Here is a 26726-nt window from a genome sequence, read left to right as displayed (position 1 = left end):
GACATGTTTGAGCGAAGGCCCCGGATGTTTGAGGTCCATACTGTTAAGGAAGAGGAAGGGGGAGCATCGGATACAGAACAGGGGGGGGGGAGCGGTAGGGTAAGATGTGGAAGAGGAGGAAGAGGTAGGGAGAGCTGTTGAAGGTGTGTCAGAGATTACAGAATAGCTCGGAGAAAGGGAAGGATGGGGCAGACAAAAGGTTTGATGGTGATTGGGAGAGGCGCAGTGAGGTGTTATTTGACGAGGGGGAAGAGCGAGGCAGAAGGTTGAGGGAGATGAAGGTGAAAGTTGGAAGGGGGAAGAAGCGGGGAGGACGCTTTGAGGGGGAGGGGTGAGAGGGGAGTCTAGGAGGGGAGGAGCGAGGGAGAGTCTCGGAGGGGAGGGGTGTGGGGGGAGATTTGAAAGGAATGGGTGATTGGGAAGATTTGGAGGGGAGGGGCAAGGGGGAAGATTTGAAAGAGATGGGTGATGGGGATGATTTGGAGGGGATGGGCAAGGGGGTAGATTTAGAGGGGAGGGGTGATGGGAAATGGGATTTTGGGGTGATGGGATTTTGAAAAATGTACGATTAATGGGAAACGAACATTTATTGCAAAATGAGTTTCTTGAGACATTCGAGTCAAAAATACGTTTGAGGACGCTGGAGGGAGGATGGAGTGCTGGAGAGTTTAGGGAATGAATGAAAGATGCACTATAAGAGATGGAATTTTTTTTTGGAATGAATGGATTTGGTGAGCAAGTCGAAAGCATCCTTTTATAGAAGAAGAAGAAAAAGGTGTTATAGAATATGACAGAATACAGGTCTTCAGGGTTCAGATGAGACATTTTTTAACAACGTGATCACAAACAGCGTGGTCGAAGAATGAACGAACGAACAACTAAGAACGAATAAACGAATAAAAACGGAAGGAAATGTTTTTGGGTTTTTTTTTTTTTTTTTTTGAGATTTAAAAACAAGGAAGTATGGGATGAAAAGACCGTGAAAAACAGAGACCGGAAAAAAATTGCAGCGTGATCGGAGAACCGCTGAGACAAAAACAAAGCCTAAAGCCAAGGTTGGACACAGTAGCCTAGTACTACACTTAGGCCTCAGAATACACAATGAGAAAGACCGACGATTCTGTACACAGGTATGAAAAACCAACGCCAAGAATACTATTAAAGACACCCCAATAGGTACATACAAGACCAGTTTCGACAAAAACACAATTGTGAAAAGTTACTTAACTTCGAAAGCGAGCGTGCATGGACAGCTTTGAAGAGACGAGACCTCCAATCTTGCGCATTCTATGGGATTCTTCCAAATAATAGGATCAACGATTCACATTTTCTGAGCAAATGTACATCCATGAGCATCGACTTGAGTTGAAAAAGGATATGAAAGAAAAAAAACTATGAAAAATAAAAATAACATTGCACAAATACATCTGTTGGGCCTCCGAGGCCCAATGGCTGCGTTTATGTAGGATTTTTGACGCCTGCATATAAGGGTTAATAATGGATCACCTTTAAACAATGAATAAACCTCTGGGGGAAAAGAATAGGTAAACGAACATTGCACTTGTGCTGAATGTTTATTGATTGTAATTGAGGGGGTCGGGGGAAAGTGAAGGAACCTAAAGCGTGTAATTCTGTTGGCATACGAGGTTTACGTTTGCATTACCTAGATATCAACTTATTAAATGAAGTCTACAATAGTTGAACAGTGACTTTGAAATTTCACCAATGTAAACTGAAGGACCAAAACCGTTTTTTATGTGGCAAGATCAAGGTTGAAAGAGGTATCAGTGAAGGTGACACAATCTCATCGAAATATTGAATTTATTTTTTGAAATGTATGTAATTTCAGTTTGAATTGATGGTTTGGGTTTTTTTCATATAATAGGGCAAGTTTGGGATTGATAGTTTGCCATTTGGCTCCCTTTGACATTTTTTTTTCATCATCATCTAATTAATTTCTAAAAAAATAGAAAGCATCTAATGTTTCAATTTTTTTTGTCATGTATGTATGTACATCACAGGAGGATGCAGCAAGTGAGGTGGTTCCAGCTGAGGCCGCTCAGAATGTCTTGCTGTATTGCCTTCAAAACAATTCTCCACAGCTAGATGCTCAAGCTGCCCATGGCCCGGGGCAACCTATCAAAACTGGTTATTGTGTCAAGCAAGGTGGAATGGTGAGCGAGGATGGTTGATTGGACTTGTTTTTGTGTTTTTTCGCTAAGAATTGCCTCATATGGGGATAAAACTTCAATCTGAAATGATGAAATGCTGCTTCTTCTTTTCAACAGTCGTAATTGTTTTTCCTTTTTATTTTGCAGATGAAGAATTGGAAGCAGCGATATTTTGTGTTAAGTGAAAATGCCATCAGTTATTACAAGTCGGACTGTGTAAGTTTATTTTTCTGGCTGTATCTTTCCAACTTCCAATCATATACTGTAATATTGAAAAGCAACCGCATAATATAATTTTCATTTCTACATGCATTGATTGGGTTAAATATTCCACAGTCAGTCTTTTTTGTATACGTGGTCGAGGCTCGTGGCAAATCTAAAAAAGGATGGCATGGAAGAAAATAGAGAAGAGGAAACTCCAATAGCAGAGTAGAAGTGAGAGTGAGACCAAGGGGAGGGGAGAACACATGGTGTGAACAAGCTGCACACAAGCTGAATGAAACACAGCTTGAAGAAGAATGGGAAAGTAGAGGATGAACAAACAAACTGACAAGTGAAAATAGGAGAGAGAGAGAGAGAGAGAGTGGGTGGGGGGGGGGGGGGGGGGGAGAATCGCAAGAACCTGGGAAAGGGGAATGCTTGGGAAGGGGGTAATTTGGGGTATAGGAAATCACAGGTACTCGGCGTGCCTACCCGTCACTTCACTGATTGGTTTAATCAAAAGACAGCATGTTGCTCTTCACAAACATATTGCATGTCTATGTGAGTGTTAATGAGGATGTAAAATTAAGTAAAATATGCAACAAAGTATCTTTTATAACATGTAATTGTTGTCGATGTGGCTGTGGTTGTTTTTGTTGTTTGTGTGCTCATTTTGTGTACGTTTATATATTTGTGCCTCCAGCGACTTCATCAAAAAGTCAGAGGTCCCGTTAGGTAAAAATTCTTCTGTTACCAAGCTAACTTGTGAACCAGTGATGGGATTTTGACTTGGGCATCTTGAAGTTTTATGGGCATCAGGCGAAGGTGCTTTTGACATATCGGTCATGCCCCATCTGCCGTAAGACTTCATTGATTGTCCCCCTCCCCTAAACCCCACCCCCCCGGGCTACTCCTCCCCAACCAATGGACATCTCCATTTGTCGTGGCAATTTCAGCGTTCTCTGTAAAGTACCCAAGGGTGCTCGCATTCCTGTCGCTGATGCCCTCAGCAAACCTCTCCACGACGTCATTGAGGACCAGGCCCCTTTGTCCTCCTTTCGCTTCCTTGTTTTTTTGCATGTTTTGGCCTTGGAGTGCCCAATAAGGAAGCACCGGACTCCCTCAATGACTCGCTGACATCCAAAGTCAAGCGACAGGTGGCCAATTTTTAAATTAATTTTATTTATTTCTTTATTTTGATCTGGACTGTTTGTTTGCCATCACTCCCAACCGCCCTTTCAGTCAACTCCACCCCTAAGCCCTGCAAAGTTGATGACCCACAACACGTTGACAAAAGGGTGAAGGCCAAATTTGTCGACATGGATATGAAAGGGAGTTGGCGTCCGGTCAGTGGCATGCTCCACAATCAGCCGAAATGGCCAATATGATTAAAGCCAAACATCCGGCTGCCACGCCAGACCTCAACCTTCCAGTTTCCCTGGGTGGTGAATTGGCCACTCTAGTGGTTCTTTCAGAGCATGCCATTCGAACCTCGGTCAACCTATTTCCATCCAGTCCAACTGCAGGTCCTGATGGGCTCAGACCTTTTTTGTTTCTTTTTTTTTGTATACATAATCGAGGCTCGTGAAAGAGCTAACATTTATCACACAAACAAATCAAACAGACAAACAAACAAAGTATATAAAAAGGGGAGCGGTAGACAAGATGGGGAGAGAAGGGGAAGCACATAAACACAACATTTGAGAGCAGGGACATCGGGAATGTGTGGGAGGGAGGGGGCTTAGGGGGAGGCGGCATGGGAAGGGGGGGGGGGGGAGGTGGGAGAAGTATAAACACAAGGACACCAAGGACTTCCAGGAAAGAAGTTGGTATTTCAAAAAAGTGGATTTGGGGTGAAATTAGCAGGGGTTTTGAATGATCCAATATTGAAGAATCCAGTCGCCGATCAGCACCAGCCGATCTCCATCCATTAAGCACAGGGCCCAAAAGACCTGGCCACCTTCAGACTCTCCTGGGCAAAAAATCTGCCGATGCGGGGGTTCGTCTACTTTCTTCTGTCTGTTTATTAACACAGTCCTGCAGGAGGAGGTTCCAGAAGATGTGCGTCCTTTGCATCCTATCTTTTCCATGGCGAACTTAGTTGTGTTAACCAAGAAAGATGGCAGTGTTCACCCGATTGCTGTAGGCAATACGTTTTGCCGACTCGTGACCAAAGCTGGAGTCCTATATTTTTCCGATGAACTTGGGGCTGAGCTACTCCCTGTTCAGTTGGGCTGTTTAACCAAAGGTCAGTGCAAAGCGGCTGCTCACCCTGCCAGACACGATCTGACAAATCCACCTCCAAATCGCCTTTTCCTTAAGATCAACATGTGTAATGCATTCAATTGCTTGAGGCATGATTTTTTTTTGATTTTTTGGGGACTGAAGTACAAAGGCGCACCTCCAGCATATAGCTATCTGGCAGGCATACACCAAGCCTTCAGTCTTGTTCTACGGTGACGAGGCCATTCATTCAGCAGTGGGCATCCAACAGGGTGACCCCTTCAGGCCTAGCCTGTTCTCCCTGGGCATGGAATCACATAGCTGGAGGGGTTCAGTTGGAGCTCAATATATGGTTTGGTGATGAGCCCGCAAAAAATGCTGGACGACCTTCGGAATATCATTGGCCAACTGTCCGACATTGGACTTGAGATTAACGGTGGCAAGTGTGAGCTGACCGTCCTTAACCACATATTGTCAGATGACTGTCAATTCACTGAGGCCAAATTCAAAGCAGTCCTCCCTGACATTAAGATTGTCCTGATCAATGACTGCACACTTCTTGGTGCTCCGATCTCTTTGAGGCCATCGCCCAAAGCTATCACTGAGAAACATGATGATTGGATCCGAATGGCAGGCCGCCTGGAGCTAATTGATGCACAAGAAGCATTTGTTTGGCTCAAAAACCGCTTTTCCCTGCCCTAGCTCTATATCTTGTGTGTGTCCCCTCCTGACTAAATGGTGTGCAGATGAGGAGCTTTTCATCGCACCATTTTCATTCAATACTTTATGCAAAATCCCTTATGTCCCTTTGATGACACTGCTTGGACGGAAGCCACATTTACATTTAAGCAAGGTGGTCTGGGATTCAAGAACGCTATCGACATTGCCCTTCCTGGCTTAATCTCCTCATTGCTGGCTGTCCGCCCCTTAGCTGATGCCGTTCTGTCCAGCATAAGCGATTTAGCACAAATGGGGAAGCTGACAGAGGCAGTGTCATTATGAAGCTTGGCTCATGCCGGTGCCTGTGAACCTCTAGGCCTGTCCCAGCTCAGGCAACAAGTTTGGGATGTGGAGGCAGCAATAGTGTCATTTGCCAGAGTGTTGAACAAGGAAGGAGGATCAGGTGGCCAGAGCCCGTCTTTTGGGCGCATTGACTAAGGAGAGTAGGGCGTGGCTTTAAGCAGTCCTTGTTACCTCTATGGGAACTTGGCTCAACCCAGAGTCCCTAAGGGTTGCGGTCTCCCTGCGAGTTGGAGCGACAGTTTGGGAACTCCATAAGTGTCGATGCTGCAGAATGATGGACACATTTGGCCATCATGGTCCATCAAGCCGTTTCAGCACCGGTTGATCACACAGACATTCTGCCCTGAACGACGTGGTTAAACATGCCCGCCATGGGGCAGGGGTACCATCAATTTTGTGACCCCTTGGTTTCGACCATGGCAAAAACACACGATCAGATGGCTTGAGTATCGTACCATTTAATAATGCTAAAATCATAACTTGGGACTGTACCTGTATTTACCCGTTCACCGAATCGCATGGAACTAATACAGCCATTACGGCCAGAGCTGTGGCCAACGACGCTGAAGGATCAAAGTGCCAAAAATATGCCAGCCTCAGCCAAACTTACATATTCGAGCCCATCACAAACTTAGGAACTGAAACAAGAAAGAGCAATCGGAGCTTGCAAACCCTCGCCAGGATGTATTTTCAGTGGTTTTTCAGGCTTTTGTGTTAAAACAAATATGGCGGCCGAACCACGTGACCGATGACATCATTATTTTTTCCTAAACTTTTTTTTTGTTTTTTTGTATACAAGATCGAGGCTCGTGAAAGAGCTAACATTAATTGCACAAAAAGTCAAACCGACGCATAAAACACAAAATAGGGGGAGCAGTAGACAAGAGGGGGAAGGACACAAACACAACATTTGAGAGCAGGGACATCGAGAGAAATGTGGGAGGGAGAGGGCTTGGGGGGAGGTGGGAGAAGTATAAAACATATGGACACTGCAAGGACTTCCAGGAAAGAAGTTGGAATTTCAAAAAAGTGTATCTGGGGTGAATTAGCCAGGTCTGCGGGGGTAGAAAAGATCAAGGTTTTGGGTGGGGGAAGATAAGAGATGGTGATGAACAGCTGTTTTAAAGACCTGGAGGGAGGAGTGGGATTGAAGAGAGTGAGGGAGTTTGTTCCAGAGGCGGAGTGAAGGTGAGCAGAGAGTCTTGATTTTGGCAGTTTAACCATAAGAGGGTTGCTGGCAGATCTTGTGCGACCTGTAGGCATATTTGGGGGACAGAGCCCAGAAAGAGCTGGGGGAGCAAGGTCGGAGAGGAGTCGGTAGAAGACGGAAAGACCACCAACCTGCCTGCGGTGAGTAAGTGAAAGGCCCTCGGAGTTAGCTTCATCGCGGAAGATTCCAATGATTCTGAATGCTTTGGTTTCAACAGCGTGAAGACGAGCTAGGTGTGAGGCAGGAGCACCAGCCCAGAGGGGAGAGCAGTATTCCATTGAGCTTTTTTTTCCTTCTTTTTTTTGTATACAGAATCGAGGCTCGTGAAAGAGCTAACATTTATTTCACAAACAAATCAAACAGACAAACAAAATATATAAAAAGAGAGAGCGGTAGACAAGTTGGGGAGAGAAGGGGAAGCACACAAACACGACATTTGAGAGCAGGGACATCGGGAGATGTGTGGGAGGGAGAGGGCTTGGGGGGAAGAGGCATGGGAAGGGGGGGTGGTGGGTGGGAGAAGTATAAAACACAAGGACACCAAGGACTTCCAGGACAGAAGATGGTATATTGGTATAGTCAGGTTCACTATGTCAATAAATTATATTTCGTTCAAAATCATGGTAGATTAGTAAACCTATACATTTTTGGAAAGGTTCTAGCACAAGGAAACTAAAAATCAATGTTTACATTTGGAGAGATACCTGTATGGCGGCCATTTTGGATTTTCAAAATGGCCACTGTAATATACATATTTTGTTCTATTTCTGCCTCTAATTACCCTAAAAACTTTTTTAAATATACTAAACCTATATTTTCAGGGACAAGGAATCCAATGAAAGTATCAAATTAGTGCTATGGGGAATGGTAAGACACGAATCAAAGGTTTTGAATTGCAAAATACTGTCTTTATATTCGCGATAAGTTGCATAATCAAATACATGTTATCATTTTGTACAGGCAGTTAATAACATCAAAATGTGTCACAATAATTCATATCACCAAACATACACAGGCAGTCAGCAAAATCATATATACACATGCAGTCGGTATAACTTCACATCTACACAGGCAGTCAATGGCAAAATATACACAGGCAGTCAATGGCATCAAACATACACGATTACAGAATATGCCATTTAGAGTTCGTCATCACTGTCCTGTGTGTCGTATCCGACAATATAGTCAGCATCGTTTTCACAGTCCGTTCCACACAAGCAAAGGTCGGTCAAATTGATTGGCAAATCGAATTGGTCGAATGGTCGATCGAATCGAATTCGATGAATCGAATCGATCGAATTGGTCGAATGGTCGATCGAAGCGATTTGTCGAATGGTCGAATTGGTCGAATGGAATTGGTCGATTGGTCGAATTGGTCGAATCGAATTGGTCGGAATTGGCAAATGTAAACATTGATTTTCAGATTTTCCATGTAATAACGTTTCCAAAAATGTATAGGTTTGCTAATCTACCATGATTTTGAACGAAGAAACATAGTGAACCTGACTAGTATTTCAAAAAAGTGGATTTGGGGTGAAATTAGCGGGGGTAGGAAAGATCAAGGTTTTGGATGGGGGAAGATGAGGCCGAGAAAAATATATTTCCGCGTTCTGGTCAGCGCGCGCATCGATGTTGACCCTGCGGGTCAACATTTCTTTCCCAAATTTAGTATATACGTTCGCGCACGGTTCTCCCCGACAAAACTCCGTTTACTTTGTCCAAATCCAACCAGCCGTTCCAAAGATATGAGTAGTTTTGTGTGCCGTGACGTCATGAATCCAATGGGGAAGTTGCATGTGACGTCATCGTCTTAGTCACGTGACAGATTGGGTGGCAAAACATTGCTTCTGCCACCATACGTAATGGCGGAAATTTGAAACTCGTCTCACATATAAATTGCCCCCTACACGGTGGTAAAGAGTTGTTGTGCTGTCGGATGTACAGCCCGATTTCATAAGGGATCGGGCTTGTCATTCTACCGTTTTCCGGACGACACAACGCGAAAATGGATTCATAGCTGCCTTGACTGCAGCTCTCAGGTGAGAATATGGCTCATGAGGCTGTTACCTTCGCTCGCGAAGCGAAAAGCAGGATTAGGCATTTGGTTACGTACATGTGGAGTGTGTGTGGCGTACTTGTGGTGTACTTGTGGTGTACGTGTGGCGTACGTGTGGAGTGTGTGTGGCGTACTCGTGGAGTGTGTGTGGCGTACTCGTGGAGTGTGCGTGGCGTACTCGTGGAGTGTGCGTGGCGTACTCGTGGAGTGTGTGTGGCGTACTCGTGGAGTGTGTGTGGCGTACTCGTGGAGTGTGTGTGGCGTACTCGTGGAGTGTGTGTGGCGTACTCGTGGAGTGTGTGTGGCGTACTCGTGGAGTGTGTGTGGCGTACTCGTGGAGTGTGTGTGGCGTACTCGTGGAGTGTGTGTGGCGTACTCGTGGAGTGTGTGTGGCGTACTCGTGGAGTGTGTGTGGCGTACTCGTGGAGTGTGTGTGGCGTACTCGTGGAGTGTGTGTGGCGTACTCGTGGAGTGTGTGTGGCGTACTCGTGGAGTGTGTGTGGCGTACTCGTGGAGTGTGTGTGGCGTACTCGTGGAGTGTGTGTGGCGTACTCGTGGAGTGTGTGTGGCGTACTCGTGGAGTGTGTGTGGCGTACTCGTGGAGTGTGTGTGGCGTGCTCGTGGAGTGTGTGTGGCGTGCTCGTGGAGTGTGTGTGGCGTGCTCGTGGAGTGTGTGTGGCGTGCTCGTGGAGTGTGTGTGGCGTGCTCGTGGAGTGTGTGTGGCGTGCTCGTGGAGTGTGTGTGGCGTGCTCGTGGAGTGTGTGTGGCGTGCTCGTGGAGTGTGTGTGGCGTGCTCGTGGAGTGTGTGTGGCGTGCTCGTGGAGTGTGTGTGGCGTGCTCGTGGAGTGTGTGTGGCGTGCTCGTGGAGTGTGTGTGGCGTGCTCGTGGAGTGTGTGTGGCGTGCTCGTGGAGTGTGTGTGGCGTGCTCGTGGAGTGTGTGTGGCGTGCTCGTGGAGTGTGTGTGGCGTGCTCGTGGAGTGTGTGTGGCGTGCTCGTGGAGTGTGTGTGGCGTGCTCGTGGAGTGTGTGTGGCGTGCTCGTGGAGTGTGTGTGGCGTGCTCGTGGAGTGTGTGTGGCGTGCTCGTGGAGTGTGTGTGGCGTGCTCGTGGAGTGTGTGTGGCGTGCTCGTGGAGTGTGTGTGGCGTGCTCGTGGAGTGTGTGTGGCGTGCTCGTGGAGTGTGTGTGGCGTGCTCGTGGAGTGTGTGTGGCGTGCTCGTGGAGTGTGTGTGGCGTGCTCGTGGAGTGTGTGTGGCGTGCTCGTGGAGTGTGTGTGGCGTGCTCGTGGAGTGTGTGTGGCGTGCTCGTGGAGTGTGTGTGGCGTGCTCGTGGAGTGTGTGTGGCGTGCTCGTGGAGTGTGTGTGGCGTGCTCGTGGAGTGTGTGTGGCGTGCTCGTGGAGTGTGTGTGGCGTGCTCGTGGAGTGTGTGTGGCGTGCTCGTGGAGTGTGTGTGGCGTGCTCGTGGAGTGTGTGTGGCGTGCTCGTGGAGTGTGTGTGGCGTGCTCGTGGAGTGTGTGTGGCGTGCTCGTGGAGTGTGTGTGGCGTGCTCGTGGAGTGTGTGTGGCGTGCTCGTGGAGTGTGTGTGGCGTGCTCGTGGAGTGTGTGTGGCGTGCTCGTGGAGTGTGTGTGGCGTGCTCGTGGAGTGTGTGTGGCGTGCTCGTGGAGTGTGTGTGGCGTGCTCGTGGAGTGTGTGTGGCGTGCTCGTGGAGTGTGTGTGGCGTGCTCGTGGAGTGTGTGTGGCGTGCTCGTGGAGTGTGTGTGGCGTGCTCGTGGAGTGTGTGTGGCGTGCTCGTGGAGTGCGTGTGGCGTGCTCGTGGAGTGCGTGTGGCGTGCTCGTGGAGTGCGTGTGGCGTGCTCGTGGAGTGCGTGTGGCGTGCTCGTGGAGTGCGTGTGGCGTGCTCGTGGAGTGCGTGTGGCGTGCTCGTGGAGTGCGTGTGGCGTGCTCGTGGAGTGCGTGTGGCGTGCTCGTGGAGTGCGTGTGGCGTGCTCGTGGAGTGCGTGTGGCGTGCTCGTGGAGTGCGTGTGGCGTGCTCGTGGAGTGCGTGTGGCGTGCTCGTGGAGTGCGTGTGGCGTGCTCGTGGAGTGCGTGTGGCGTGCTCGTGGAGTGCGTGTGGCGTGCTCGTGGAGTGCGTGTGGCGTGCTCGTGGAGTGCGTGTGGCGTGCTCGTGGAGTGCGTGTGGCGTGCTCGTGGAGTGCGTGTGGCGTGCTCGTGGAGTGCGTGTGGCGTGCTCGTGGAGTGCGTGTGGCGTGCTCGTGGAGTGCGTGTGGCGTGCTCGTGGAGTGCGTGTGGCGTGCTCGTGGAGTGCGTGTGGCGTGCTCGTGGAGTGCGTGTGGCGTGCTCGTGGAGTGCGTGTGGCGTGCTCGTGGAGTGCGTGTGGCGTGCTCGTGGAGTGCGTGTGGCGTGCTCGTGGAGTGCGTGTGGCGTGCTCGTGGAGTGCGTGTGGCGTGCTCGTGGAGTGCGTGTGGCGTGCTCGTGGAGTGCGTGTGGCGTGCTCGTGGAGTGCGTGTGGCGTGCTCGTGGAGTGCGTGTGGCGTGCTCGTGGAGTGCGTGTGGAGTGCGTGTGGCGTGCTCGTGGAGTGCTCGTGGAGTGCGTGTGGCGTGCTCGTGGAGTGCGTGTGGCGTGCTCGTGGAGTGCGTGTGGCGTGCTCGTGGAGTGCGTGTGGAGTGCGTGTGGCGTGCTCGTGGAGTGCGTGTGGCGTGCCCGTGGAGTGCGTGCCCGTGGAGTGCGTGTGGCGTGCCCGTGGAGTGCGTGTGGCGTGCCCGTGGAGTGCGTGTGGCGTGCCCGTGGAGTGCGTGTGGCGTGCCCGTGGAGTGCGTGTGGCGTGCCCGTGGAGTGCGTGTGGAGTGCGTGTGGCGTGCCCGTGGAGTGCCCGTGGAGTGCGTGTGGCGTGCCCGTGGAGTGCGTGTGGCGTGCCCGTGGAGTGCGTGTGGCGTGCCCGTGGAGTGCGTGTGGCGTGCCCGTGGAGTGCGTGTGGCGTGCCCGTGGAGTGCGTGTGGCGTGCCCGTGGAGTGCGTGTGGCGTGCCCGTGGAGTGCGTGTGGCGTGCCCGTGGAGTGCGTGTGGCGTGCCCGTGGAGTGCGTGTGGCGTGCCCGTGGAGTGCGTGTGGCGTGCCCGTGGAGTGCGTGTGGCGTGCCCGTGGAGTGCCCGTGGAGTGCGTGTGGCGTGCCCGTGGAGTGCGTGTGGCGTGCCCGTGGAGTGCGTGTGGCGTGCCCTTGGAGTGCGTGTGGCGTGCCCGTGGAGTGCGTGTGGCGTGCCCGTGGAGTGCCCGTGGCGTGCCCGTGGAGTGCCCGTGGCGTGCCCGTGGAGTGCCCGTGGAGTGCCCGTGGCGTGCCCGTGGAGTGCCCGTGGAGTGCCCGTGGCGTGCCCGTGGAGTGCCCGTGGCGTGCCCGTGGAGTGCCCGTGGCGTGCCCGTGGAGTGCGTGTGGCGTGCCCGTGGAGTGCGTGTGGCGTGCCCGTGGAGTGCGTGTGGCGTGCCCGTGGAGTGCGTGTGGCGTGCCCGTGGAGTGCGTGTGGCGTGCCCGTGGAGTGCGTGTGGCGTGCCCGTGGAGTGCGTGTGGCGTGCCCGTGGAGTGCGTGTGGCGTGCCCGTGGAGTGCGTGTGGCGTGCCCGTGGAGTGCGTGTGGCGTACCCGTGGAGTGCGTGTGGCGTACCCGTGGCGTACTTGTGCAGTGTGTGTGTACTGTGGAGTGTGTGTGGCATACTTGTGGGTCTACACGGGTCCACAGGCAGATGACACAGCCTCAGTTTCTCGCAATACCGCGAAAACGCCTCAACGGGCAAGCTATGGGCGTAAACTGACAGGTCCGTCTGATCAAACGACAGCTTTCCCGCCATGTTGTTTATGCCACCCAAGATGGCGACCGGAACCGGTTGCCATGGACGACGCTCACGTGATGCAAGGCCTATATCGGCTGGATATTGTCATTTATTGAAACGAAGACGTTCTTTGTCGGGTTCGTGTGAAGCAAACAGAAGGCCCAGAGAGCTGCGGGTGGTCTCGTTAGTTAGGCCTGGATCCTATCTCGTTTGCCATGAAGTTGTAAGTGTCTGTGATAATCTGGTGGACTGGGCGAAGAGATCGTGGGAGGCCATCGGCCTGTCAGACCACTTGCGCATGCGCAGTGTTGACGCGATGGACGCATTGGAATGTTTAACGGTACGGCGAGGCGATCTCGAGATCGAAATGGCAGTCCATAATATGCTTGAAGAACGTAATGATTTTCAGAATAAATACATTTTAAAACGAGCGTTACACCTAGGTCCCCCGTCGGTGAAGTGATGCGAGTTGACAAAGTGGAAGACGCAAGGCGGCCATCTTGGATTTTGACGTGGCGACCCAATTTTCAATAGCGTTCTTCCTTATGCCTAGATACACCCACACACCAGATTCGAAGTTGGTACTTCGCTTATTTTACAAGATATTCCGCTCACAAGGTTCAGGCATATATATGGTGGCGGCCATCTTGGATTTTGACGTGGCGACCCAATTTTCAATAGCGTTCTTACTTATGCCGAGATCCACCCACACAACAAATTAGAAGTTGGTACTTCGCTTATTTTTCAAGATATTTCGCTCACAATGTTCAGACATACATGGCGGCAGCCATCTTGGATTTTGACGTGGCGACCCAATTTTCAACAGCGTTCTTCCTTGTGCCTAGATACACCCACACACCCGATTAGAAGTTGGTACTTCGCTTATTTTTCAAGATATTCAGCTCACAAGGTTCAGACATACATGGCATCAGACATACATGGTGGCGGCCATCTTGGATTTTGACGTGGGTTGCACCCACACACCAAATTTGAATGCGGTACTTCGCTTACGCACGCCAGCACGCACGGACGGACGGACACACGGACGGAGGGGAAAGCCATAGTCCCCCTTTCGCTCCGCGGTGCGACGGGGAACAATAACTTAAGCTTGTGTTCATTATTTACAAAAAAGGCCTACAAGTCCCATTGGCTGTCTTTAATTTCTCTCTGGATGGCACCACAGCAGATGAGGAGGACCGCAAGGCATGAGGACACAAAAAACACCTCTATATGTGCAATCCATGCTTTTCAAAAAAAGAAAAAGAAAAAAAAACCGCATCGCCGCATCAATTCTGGAACTTTGGTCTGACCAGAGACCAGCATTATATATTTTTTGGCCTAAGAGATGGTGGTGAACAGCTGTTTTAAAGACCTGGAGGGAGGAGTGGGATTGAAGAGAGTGAGGGAGTTTGTTCCAGAGGTGGGAGAAAAGAGGAATGAAGGAGTGAAGGTGAGCAGAGAGTCTTGATTTTGGCAGTTTAACCATAAGAGGGTTGCAGGCAGATCTTGTGCGACCTGTAGGAATATTTGGGGGACAGAGCGCAGAGAGAGCTGGGGGGGCAAGGCCGGAGAGGAGTCGGTAGAAGAGGTGAAGACCACCAACCTGCCTGCGGTGAGTGAGTGAAAGGCCCTTGGAGTTAGCTTCATCGCGGGAGATTCCAATGATTCTGAACGCTTTGGTTTCAACAGCGTGAAGACGAGCTAGGTGTGAGGCAGGAGCACCAGCCCAGAGGGGAGAGCAGTATTCCATTGAGCTGCGGATGAAATCCTTGTATGTGGTGAGGAGCTCAGGTGTGCCAAGGAAGGACTTCGCACGATGGAGGATGCCCAGTCGGTGACTGGGTTTGGAGGCCAGCTTGGAAATGTGGTTTTCCCAGCAAAGATCATGCCGGATAGTGAGACCAAAAAGCTTGAGTGACAGAACTTCTTGGATAGGATTGTTGAGAAAGTAGATGGGAGGGGTTGTTCAGTCAGTCTTTTCAGAGAGACATAGTAAGAGTGTGAGATTTGTCAGGATTGAAAGACATGTTCCACTTGTTTGACCAGTCTGTGATTTTGTCCAGGTCTGCAGAGAGTGAGGAGGCTGCAGACTGCCTATCTGAGGGATGAGGAATGGAGCGGCAGAGAGTGGAGTCATCGGCAAAGAGATCGAGAGGATTTTCAAGAGAGTCAGAGAGATCATTGATGAAGACCAGAAAAAGCACAGGGCCCAGAACACTGCCTTTGGGGTAATTCCAGCCTGAACAGGAAGAGGAGATTAGAGAAACCCATTCAGGGCCACACGTTGACTACGACCATAGAGGAAGTCTGCCAGCCATGCGTGGAGATATCCATGGATACCACAGGAGGAGAGTTTGGTGAGCAGAGCGGGGTGCCAGATCGTATCGAATGCACGTGATATGTCAAGGGAGACGGCTCTAATTTCCTGTTTGGCATTGAGGACCTCCATCCATTGTTGAGACAGCAGAAGCAGCATGTCCAGAGTAGAGTGACCTGGTCTGAAACCAAATTGATGATCAGAGATCAAGCCATTGGAGAAATGTGATAGTTGAGATAGTTAATATGATAGTTAATAACGATAGTTAATGATAGTTAATGATAGTTAATAATGTGATAGTTGAGAACAGCTTCAGGGATTCAAATCAAACTTGGTACATATATGTATAATGATGTAATAATGTGGGCGGAGGCATATTGGTCAACGTCGCGAGGTCAATGTGCCGTTCTAGTTTTCCACTGCTTTGACCAGTATTACTATATTTCCTTTAGTGTGCTCCTACCGTATCCTTCTGAAGGGTTATTGCTGTCATTTAATAATAAATGCTACCGTTGGATGCGCTACATTATGCTCCCATTCCTGCATCTTCTTCCTCAATCCCAGATAGAGGGGCTTAAAAAAGGCATCTTTATGATTAAACGGACAGGAATTTTTGTTCCAATAAAATAAATTATTAGATTTTCAATGTTACCATTTTTATTATTATACGACATCACGAACCCTTTTGAATGAAGCCTGACACTCACGCACATATGGACTCTTCTTTTTTTTTAGTATTAAAATGTATGGGGGGGTGGGGGGGGGGATGACCTGAAGTAGTGAGGAACACTGCTTAGGCCTCTTTCATATTAGTAATCATTTGCTAATATGAAAGATGATTTTGTGAAGTCTGTTTACACTTTTATTTCGATACCTGCTTTGCAGTTTTGCCAGCATAGGTGCTGTGGCTTTGTCTAATGAAAACCCTGTGTGTCATTTTACTTGTTAGGAACGGGATCCCCAGCGTACAATTTCTTTGCGGGATGTGCGGAGTGCCAGGGAGTTTGATTTGAGTGTACGGACAAGGTAATACTGGACAAAATGCAATGCAATTGCTTTGTATTTTGTAATGAAACATCTTACTTTGTTATTTTGAAGGTTGTTTTTAATGTTGCTCCCAATGATCATTTTATTTTCTTTGTTTAAATTTGTTTTATTTATATGTCATGCTGATCAACAGTGGATTTTATAAACTAAAAGTTGATATAGCGTGTTTAATGCCATGGGAAACAAGTTACAACTGAAATTTCGAGCATTCTCCCTTTGACTGAGCAATGCGAGGGAATGTGTGCGAATGGGGGATTATAAAGGGAATAGATTATAGATTAGGGTAAAATATCAAATGGACCTCAATCAAACAAGCATTATGAGTATTGCGCTGCAATACATGTCCCCTACCAGCAGTCTGTCGTCCAGAAAACTGTTGGAGAAATTACCAAGGGTTATTTACCCACAGGTTCTGAATCGTTCCCAATCGCTAATTACTTCAGGACGGGCTCACCTGTGATTCGCACTCGGGACTTCAATTTATACACCTTGAAGAGGAAATAAGTTGAAATCTTCTGCTCCGGTCAGCAGAAGCACGAGAAAATAAGTTGTTGATAAAGAACCTTTTGAGTCGCTAAATATCAGTAATTTATTATATTTTCCGGTTCACGATCAATGATCGATGTGTGTATATATATGTTGCTCGGCTTGGCTCCGCCCCTCCGGAAAGCGCGTGCTGTCGCGCTGTTGATGTTCGCGAGACAAGGCTGAGGGCGCACGGTGTGGCTTGAGGAGAACTCTAGAATAAACAAGAGATATCCATTTAAAAAAAATAAATTACGTTTAATTAACGATATCTGCCAAACCACGTTCCCTATCACAAATTCCAAAAGGACATTTTAGTAGATTGACATGCTGAACAGATCTGTGAAGTTTCCCCTCGATTGGATCAAAAATGAGGGAGTGGCTCGGTTTTAAATGTTCATGCTTAAAAACGTCATAACTCTGAAACCATGTGACGCATGACGTCATGCTCGCTGACTTTTTTGTTCGTCATGGGTATGCGATTTTGCCTGAAAAGTTTGGCCTCGATCTGTTCAGCCGTTGCAGAGAAAAAGGGGTTTTCGTGTTTTCACGAAAAACAATATGGCGGCCGAACCACGTGACCTGTGACATCATAATTACCATTAAAGTATTCTACAGACCGAGTCCCTCCTATGGTGGAAATTTGATTTCAATCGGTCCTATTATTGCAGAGAAATTGGTTTTTAAAGGAAATTAAAACTTAAAATGGCACTGAGTTAAGGATCATCAGAATTATCAGAATTCCCAAAGTTCAAAGTGCCATAACTTTGTTAAAAATGATCGAAACGTCGTGAAGTTCGAACTTGATCTGTAACTTATCATGAGGAAACCATGTACCAAGTTTGAAATCATTAGCATTAAGCGTTTAGAAAAAAAGTCCGGAAAACTGTTCTTTGCGTGACGGACGGACGGACTGACGGATTGACGGACTGCAAACCTCTAGTCCCCTCCGGTGTACACCAGTAGGGGACTAATAATAAGGATCCAGACGTAGGTGGCTGGAGGGAGGGTTTTTGTGTCGTCTTTGTTAAGGGTCAAAGATTCACAGGAGTTTTGCTTTTAAGGGATTGTAACCGATGAAAGAATATGCAGTTAGGTTATATGGCAGTTAGTTAATATGCATAAAGGATGATGAAGAAGAGAATTGGGGTTGAAAAATGGGGCAAAGCAAAATAAAAAACAAAATGGTGGAATACAAAAAACGGATAGATTAAAAAAGGAGTGATGTTCAAAGTTTTAGCCACACCTGTTTTCCTATCATAATAACTCCACTTCAAAAATTTTTTAACTTTTTTTTTTTTTTTAATCGTATCCACCTACACAGACTCAAACTAGCCTTCATAGGGTATAGTATGCCATTATATAATGTTGATGGTGGCTGTTTAGTGACACAAGTAGTTTCAAGTGGAGAGTTCTGGACCAGCTATTCCTCTGATTCAGACAAATTCGAGTTCTGTTTGAACTCTGCTAATTTCACCATCGACCAAGCTTATATGTGAAACCAACATTTATATTCTACTGTCACTCCCCTAATAGCTACAAAGCACAACTGGTGCCATATAAGACATAGGAGTCCTGCTGACACTTAACCGAGCCAAAAATGTGGGTGCCTTTTTTCCTTTTAATGATAACGGTCTATAAAACCACACTTCTCCACATGTCCAAATCCCGTCTAAAGACCTCATTTTTCACGAAACTCAAAGGTCAAATTTTATTTGATTCACTTCTCCATAAATGGCAAGTGAAAATAAATATTGCGAGTTTAAATCTCAAATTTAAATGTCAAATCTCAAACAAAAAACAATTCATATTGGTGAAACTAAGTTTTAGGAAAGACGTTAATGTAAAGTTTGCATATTTGCAACGTTGTAAAAATACATTTTTGGGGGTAAAAACATTTGGAAAACAAAGAAGAAGAAAAACTCGTCGACTTTTTTCAGAATTTGAAAATAAGACTTGCAAAAATAATTTTATTTCAAAAATGCTCAGAAAATGAAACTTTCTGTATTTTATTGTGATGTTTACCTTTGAGTGGAAAGGTTGATGTATTTGAAATTATTGTTATGGGACTTGTAATTTACTACATGCATGATTATTATTGTTTTTAACATATAATTAGTTATTGAGTGTTTGCAATTTTAGTTAAGTGAAGATCCATTGTCAGACAATAGCACAGCATAGCATAGAATGGCTGACTGGCAGGGCAGAGATTTGTCCAGGCAAGTGTAATGAACAGGTTATTTCTTTTGAGACATGTGCAGTCCTATGGTTGTCCATTGTAAGGTGGGTTATTCAGCTTATAAAATGTGTTCCAGATGTGAAGTCTGACTCAATAAAGACATAATAAGCTGATCAGGAAGAGATTTTTGTGAACTCGCTTCATTGAGATTGAATCACAGGTGTCGTGCTCAGGGGAATTCTCCTTTTCTAATTGGGATGTTCTCTGAGGTTTGGCATTCCTTAGAGCCTCAGCTTCAGTGGGGACAAACTTTTAGGTATTTGCAGAATCCTAGGTTGGGGTGGGCTGTTTCTGCAAGGCTTGTGACCTGCCTGTCTGGTAACCACTGATTATTTCCAGCAGCAATGTTAACGTATTCTCCACGGTGATATTCATGTCGTAAATCCAAAGATGCACTTTGCACAGCCACCAAATAAAGGACTGTTTCTTTATATGACTGCACAATGTGGAACTTATAATGTTTACTTCTGCTACTGCTTTTTTCCTCTGCTTCACAATTGGATTTGTTATGAATTAGTTGCACCATCGAGTGCAGTGAGCAGTAGATGCAGGTGAATGTAATTTACATTATTATCTATCATGTGCTTGATTTGTCATCTCAATGTTGACAAATTTGGTGAACTGTTGCTTTTGTGTATTTGCTTTGTTAGGGATGGAATACTTATTATAATATACCTTAAACCTATGACCAACATTGTAGCCATAAATCCTGTTTTGCTTATAATTGGTTAAATGGCATTTTAACGACAAACTGCTTGGAATCTGAGCTGCATGACTTGTGGTGTGGGTGCCGCCTTGGGCAACTTTCATTGTATTTTATATTATTATTATATTATAATTATAAATATCTTTTTTTTAAACTATATACATGAACAAGTACAGATACATTCAAAATACACCGCTCCCATGCCAATGCCAAATAAATAAATATCCTCCAGTGCGGCATTGCCGGGGCGCCTTCAGCCTTCGGCACCCGGCGATACCACTGTGCAGCTCATCAAGACTGTATTGGGAGGGAGACAATAACAACAACAACAACATGTATTTTAAGGCCATTTTCCCTGCTGGAGCGGGGGTTAGCCTTGCGGTCCCCATGACAATCATCCTCATTTTGCCCTATTTTCTGCATCTCTCCTTGTTAACCCCCTTGCCCGCATTTCTTCTTCCACCATCTTTAGCCAAGTCTTTCTCGGTCTTCCCCGTCCTATACTTCCTTCTACATTAATTTCCATCACTCTTCTCAACCAGTCACTTTCATCCTTCCTCAATAGTCCGTGGGCTGAGTAGGGTTTACATGCAACCCCCCCACAACTTAACTTCCTGGGTATGTCCATGTACCCCCCACCCTAGGGGTTAGGAAAAACCATGTTAACAGAAAAAAACTCATTCCCTCATAGTTTGACCTCTGGTGACCTCATTAGTGACCTCATTTGCATATAACACATCATTGTAAAGAGTGTCCCAGGACAAACATTTTGAGGGGTCATATGCAACCATAGGATGACTAGGTAAAACGTTATGGCCATTTGAATTTAGCCTACCCCTAATTTTCGGAAATCACTGACACAGGGGGGGTAACATCAAAATATGCGTGGGAGGTACCTTGGGAATGACTTTTTTTTTCTGTTAACATGGTTTTTCCTAACCCCTAGGGTAGGGGGTACATGGACATACCCGGGAAGTTAAGTTGTGGGGGGGGGTGCATGTAAACCCTACTCAGCCCATGGACTACAACACATGACCAAACCATCTCAACCTGTTCCTCTTCACAGCATCAATCACAGGCAATATTCCCATCATCTTTCGCAATTCATCATTTGTCTTCCTCTCTCTCAACGATACTCCGCACATCCATCGAACCATTCGCATTTCCACCCTTTCCAGCCTTCGTTGCTGCTCTACGTTCATTACCCATGTCTTGCTCCCATAAATCATAACACTTCTCACACATGCAGCATACACCTTTCCCTTCAGCTTCAGCGACACTCTCCTCCTCATCAGCACGCCACTCAGTTCCCGAAACTTCTTCCATGCACATCTCACTCGAGCAACCGTTGCCGAGTCTGATCCACCTTCTCCATTCAGCATGTCTCTGAGGTAGCAAAATGTTTTCACACCTTCCAGCTTCACGCCGTCTCCAAGATCCAACTCAACATTTCCTCCATCTGCAGCTCCCTAAAGGGAGAGGTGTACAATAATTGATTGATTAATTGCATAATTAAAATCAACAAATAATGATCAATAAATATTTTCTTAAGCCAATTCTCAGAGCCTTTCTCTCTTTCACCGCAGGCAGGTTGGTGGTCTTTCTGTCTTCAACCGACTCCTCTCCGCCCTAGCTCCCCCAGCTCTGTCTGTGCTCTGTCCCCCAAATAGTCCTTCAGGTCACACAAGAACTGCCTGCAACCCTCTTCTGGTGAAACTGCCAAAATCAAAACTCTCTGCTCACCTGCACACTTTCATTCCTCTTTTCTCCCACCTCTGGAACAAACTCCCACACTCTCTTCAATCCCACTCCTCCCTCCAGGTATTTAAAACAGCTGTTCACACGCCATCTCTTATCTTCCTTCCCCCTTCCAAAACCTTGATGTTTTCTACCCCTGTTAATACACCCCAAATCCACCTCTTTCAATCTCCAACTTCATTCCTGAAACTCCTACTAGTGTTCATTTATTTTATACCGTGTACCCGTTCCCCCTCCACTCCTCCCCCTCCCCTCCCGACCATTTCCCTTCCACAGATCTCCTGATGTCCCTGTTCTCTGCTGTTGTGCTTGTGTGCTTCCCTCTCTCCCCCCCCATCTTGTCTCCCACTCCCTTTATTATATGTTTGATGTGTCAGTTTTTTTTGTGTGTTTAATGTGCTTTATGTGTCTCTTACACGAGCCTCAATGTTGTATACAAAAAAAACAAAAAAACATTTGAATCCTGTGGTGAGGCAGTTGCTTTAAAACAACTTGTATTCTACTCTTAGAAGGCAAAGCCAACTGAGGGCAACCTCAGATCATTCCACAAAGCTTGCAACAAGTGTGTCTATTCTCTGAAGCAGGCCAGAAAACAATTTTGTCCCTTTGAAGATTGAGGTTTCAAACTAGTCTCCCTCCCATCCTACAGCACATTCTTCCAGAAGGATTTTGGCTTGTATCGGTGTGTTTTGGCAAACTCCAGTTGGGCTTTCTTATGTGTGTGTCTCTCTCTCTCTCTCTCTCATCTCTCTCTCTCTCTCTCTCTCTCTCTCGCTCTCTCTCTTTCGCTCTCGCTCGCTCTCTCTCTTTCTCGCTCTCTCTCTCTCTCGCTCTCTCTCTCTCTCGCTCTCTCTCTCTCTCGCTCTCTCTCTCGCTCTCTCTCTCGCTCTCTCTCTCTCGCTCTCTCTCTCTCGCTCTCTCTCTCTCGCTCTCTCTCTCTCTCTCGCTCTCTCTCGCTCTCTCCCTCTCTCGCTCTCTCTCTCTCGCTCTCTCGCTCTCCTCTCTCTCTCGCTCTCTCTCTCTCTCTCGCTCTCTCTCTCTCTCTCTCTCTCTCTCTCTCTCTCTCTCTCTCTCTCTCTCTCTCTCTCTCCCTCTCTTTCTCGCTCTCTCCAGTGGGGTCCTCCTGGGTCTTCTCCCATAGAAACCCCTTTCATTGAGTTGGCGACGGATGGTGCAAGTTGAAACTGTCATACATTGTGTCTGAACGTCAGCTTGAATCTGTTTGGCAGTTGATCGAGGTGCTTTCTCCACCATTCGAACAATCCTTCGCTGCAATCTTCGATCCAGTTTTGTCTTGCAGCCACGTCCAGGGAGGTTGGCTACAGTGCCATGGGCCTTAAACTTCCTGATAACATTGTGTACGGTGGACACAGGAACATCAAGGTCTCTAGAGATGGACTTGTAGCCTTCAGATTGTCCATGCTTGGCTACAATCTTTTGTCTGACCTCCTCAGACAATTCTCTGGTTTTCTTTCTTTTTGCCATGCTCATTGCGGTACACACAGTGACACAAACCATTATAATGACTCCTTTTCTATTCAAACTGATTGAATGAGTGATTTTTATTTTGCAGGCACCTGAAACTCACCACAGGTGAGTTCAATTCCAAAGTAAAGGAGAATCATCTGCTTGAAATCTAATTATTTCAAACAACTTCTAAAATGTGCCAATAATATTGTCCGGGCCATTTTAGGATTTGTGTGTGGAATAAGCAACGATTTAGTAATTTTTTCAGCTTTTTTTGTTTTGTTGCACTGCAAACCAAAGAAATACATATGTGGATACCAAAATATATATTTTAATTTTAACAATTTTCGAGGAGAAATGGTGCATTATTTGAAAAAAGTGCAAGGGTGCCAATAGTTTTGGCCACGACTGTGTATCTCCCAAATATTAAGTCTCGGGTATATATATACAGTCACGTGAAAATAAGTACACCCATGTAAAGTTTTGACTTTTTCAACATATTTCAACATACAGCTATTTGATCTTCATTTCAACAATATTGAAAGATAAAGGTGATATAATATAACAAATATCATGAAACATTTACATTTTGTAGTACATTGTATAATTTAAATATACATAAATGCAAATTTCGCATGTGGAAAAAGTAAGTACACCCTTGCCTCTTATAGGTGGTATTGCCCCCTTTGGCAGAAACAACCTCAAGTAGGCGTTTCTTATAACTGTCTACCAGTCTCTGACATCGACTGGGAGAAATTTTTGCCCACTCCTCCGTGCAGAATTCTTTCAGCTGTGCGATGTTTGAGGGGCTTCTTACATGCACAGCTCGTTTCAAATCCCCCCACAACATCTCGATGGGATTTAGATCCGGGCTTTGACTTGGCCATTCCAGAACCCTCCATTTCTTTCTTTTCAGCCATTCCTTGGTGGATTTACTGCTATGTTTAGGGTCATTGTCATGTTGCAAGGTCCACCTTCGGCTGAGCTTCAACTTTCCGACAGATGGCCTCACATTATCCTCCAGCACCCTCTGGTACAATGAAGAATTCATAGTGAATTATATGATGGTGAGCTGCCCAGGCCTTGATGCAGCAAAGCTGCCCCAAACCATAATATTTCCACCACCATGCTTTACAGTTGGTATCAGGTTCATGTGGTCAAATGCTGTCTTTGGTTTTCACCAAACATATCTTCTGGTACTGTGGCCAAATAGCTCTACACCTTTGACTCATCTGTCCAGAGCACATTGTTGCAGAAGTGCTGGTCTTTGCCTAGGTATTCATTGGCAAACTTTAGTCTTGCCCTGATGTTCTTTCTGGACAGCAAAGGTTTCCTCCTGGCACAGTGCGAAAAGATCGACCTCCCATGTCGATCAAATTTGTGCAGCCTCTTTCTAATGGTAGACTCGTGCACTTTGACATCAACAGTGGCAAGAGCTACCTGTAGGTCCCGTGATGACATTCTGGGGTTCTTCGAGACTTCTTTCAGCTCTTCTTTCAGCTTCTTTTCGGCTCTCTTCTTGTGGTCTGCGCTCGGGCTGAACTTGCTGGAGCGGCCTGGCCTGAACAAGAGGCAGTTGTTTGGAATCTTCTCCACTTGGAGATGATCTTCCGGACAGTCGAATGATTGATTTCAAATTGTTTGGAGATCTTTTAAAATCCCTTCCCAGACTCGTAGGCATCTATAACCTTCTTTCTGAAGGCCTCAGAGAGATCTTTTGATCTAGGCAAGGTGACGCCGCACACTTCAACAACAAAGAGCAAACCAAACTAAATGTCTGAGGTTTAAATAAGATAGGCTCCTCCAAGATCCTCTCTAACGATGTTCTAATCATTTGCATCTGAGCTGGTGCACCTGATGCTAATTTTAGGTATTTTAGGTATTTGAGGTCGTGATAAATGTAGGGGTGTACTTACTTTTTCCACATGCGAAATTTGCATTTATGTTATTTAAATTATACAATGGACTACAAAATGTAAATGTTTCATGATATCTGTTATGTTATATCACCTTTATCTATCAATATTGTTGAAATGAAGATCAAATAGCTGAATGTTGAAATATGTTGAAAAAGTCAAAACTTTACACGGGGTGTATTTACTTTTTCACGTGACTGTATATATATATATATATATATATATATATATATATATATATATATATATATATATATATATATATATATATATATATATATATTATATATATATATATATATATATAATTATATATATATATATATATATATATATATATATAATATATAATATTATAATATATATATATATATATATATATATATATATATATATATACATATGTATATGTATGTATATGTATGTATATGTATGTATATGTATGTATATATATGTATATTGTTACTGATCGCGGTTTAGATGTTACTTTACCGAGCGAAGGCTCCTGCGACCGAACAGTTATTCCCCGATTAGAACCCGATTAGAACCCGATTCCACCCAAACGTTGGCCGGATCGCACCGCAGCTATTCCAATAGGGAAAAGACAAAGGCGACACGGATGTGAAGAAGAAGAAGAAGAAGACAAAAAGGTTGGAAATACTACTAAATTTATTCCTAGCTATTTACATGCTCAAAGTAACCAAGGAGAAGGAAAGATAATAAAATAATATACAGAAGAATCAGACGACACAGTGCAATTATTAACTTATACAAGCTTAATTAATACCCAGGGACAAGGACACACAGAACAAACTCACGTACACAAGAAGGGTGGAGGAAAGGAATGAATGCTGGAAGGAGGAATGGGAAGGTTCAGCTGGGGCAGATGGTTCGGGCTTGATCCCGCACGGGACGTCGGCTGGACCTCGACGGCCACCGATGCCACCGCTATCTGGTCCCCGCAGGGTAACGGGTGAAGCTGCCTGGTGGAGTCAACGCTGCTTGTGGAGCCAAAGCTGCTTCTCTGGCTCACCTCAGGGCGCGTCTGCCGTCTCTGGCGCAACTGCTGGTAATTGACCTGGAACCCTTCTCTCTCTTGGCCCCTGGTGTCTCCTCACCATCGACAACTCAACGTCAACCCAACGCAACCACTGACCACTCGACGCCACCCACTTCTCACCACCGGACTTCTTACCACCGCAACCAACGCAACCACTTGACCCTCCTCTGACGACCACTCTCACGACTCACTCACTTGCTTCTTGCGTGCGTGCCTTTTATAGCGCCTCCAGCGATCAAGCCCGCCGGCCTTCCTGACACGCCCATCGGTGTGCTCACCTCGGCCCTGGTTGGTCACGCGACCCCCTCCCGCTCCGCTCCTTGATGACGACGGGCGGGCACGCCCCTCTTCCCCTCTATGACGAGGTGGAGACACGCCTTTCTTCTCTCGACCCTGCCTCGTGGTCAATGGCGGTTATTGGAGGGGAGGTAATTGGCAATCGAGGGTTGGCAATCACGAGAGGGGATGTAAAAGGAAATGGAGATTTTGGGGATGGGAATGAAAGGGGATCTATTCTCTTTCACTGGTGCAATGGAGTACTTCAATTAATGGGAGACACAGCCTTACCCTAAAACACAGAATAAGAGATAAACTATCAAACAGGGGTATTCTATTTATTTGGCTGACGTGTATGCTTGTGGACTAATTATGGGATGCCCTTTCACCTTTACACAGCTCCGAGGCAGGGGGGCGCAGAATAAACAATAATAATAATTCACACAATCAAAATATATATACAGTCCTCATATCCGCAACAATATATATATATATGTATATATATATATATATATGAAGAGCTCTATTCCAAAACGCGATAAACGCCAAAAAAAAAAAAAAAGCGATTACCAGCTCCAACATTCGTGAACAGATAGTCGGTCAATATCACACATTCGTTTTTTCTCAAAACGTGATATCTCCCGTTAGTTACGCAGCCCAGTTTAGATCTTTTTGCAAAGTGCGACAAACGCCATGCCACTTTTATTCCAAACCCGCG

At 46.5% G+C, this 26726-nt stretch overlaps 1 protein-coding gene across 6 annotated transcripts in view; it reads left to right on the top strand.

Moving 5' to 3' along the window:
* LOC137423321 (pleckstrin homology domain-containing family A member 1) overlaps positions 1-26726 on the top strand; it is a 222668-nt gene that overhangs the window by 146119 nt on the left and 49823 nt on the right. For all 6 annotated transcript variants that reach the window (XR_013622865.1, XR_013622866.1, XM_078774339.1 and 3 more), the window contains 3 exons: positions 2022-2174; positions 2319-2387; positions 15964-16040. Coding sequence is in view for 4 of the 6 variants with exons in the window: in XM_078774339.1 (XP_078630465.1) it covers positions 2022-2174; positions 2319-2387; positions 15964-16040 (299 nt within the window). In the remaining 2 variants the exon portion in view is untranslated. The remainder of the gene's footprint in view (positions 1-2021; positions 2175-2318; positions 2388-15963; positions 16041-26726) is intronic.

The sequence above is a fragment of the Myxine glutinosa genome, chromosome 3 (assembly GCF_964187855.1).
Source record: "Myxine glutinosa chromosome 3, kmMyxGlut1.1, whole genome shotgun sequence".
NCBI lineage: Eukaryota > Metazoa > Chordata > Myxini > Myxiniformes > Myxinidae > Myxine > Myxine glutinosa.
Note: the sequence above shows the minus strand (reverse complement) of the source record. Positions and strands in the feature narration are given on the sequence as shown.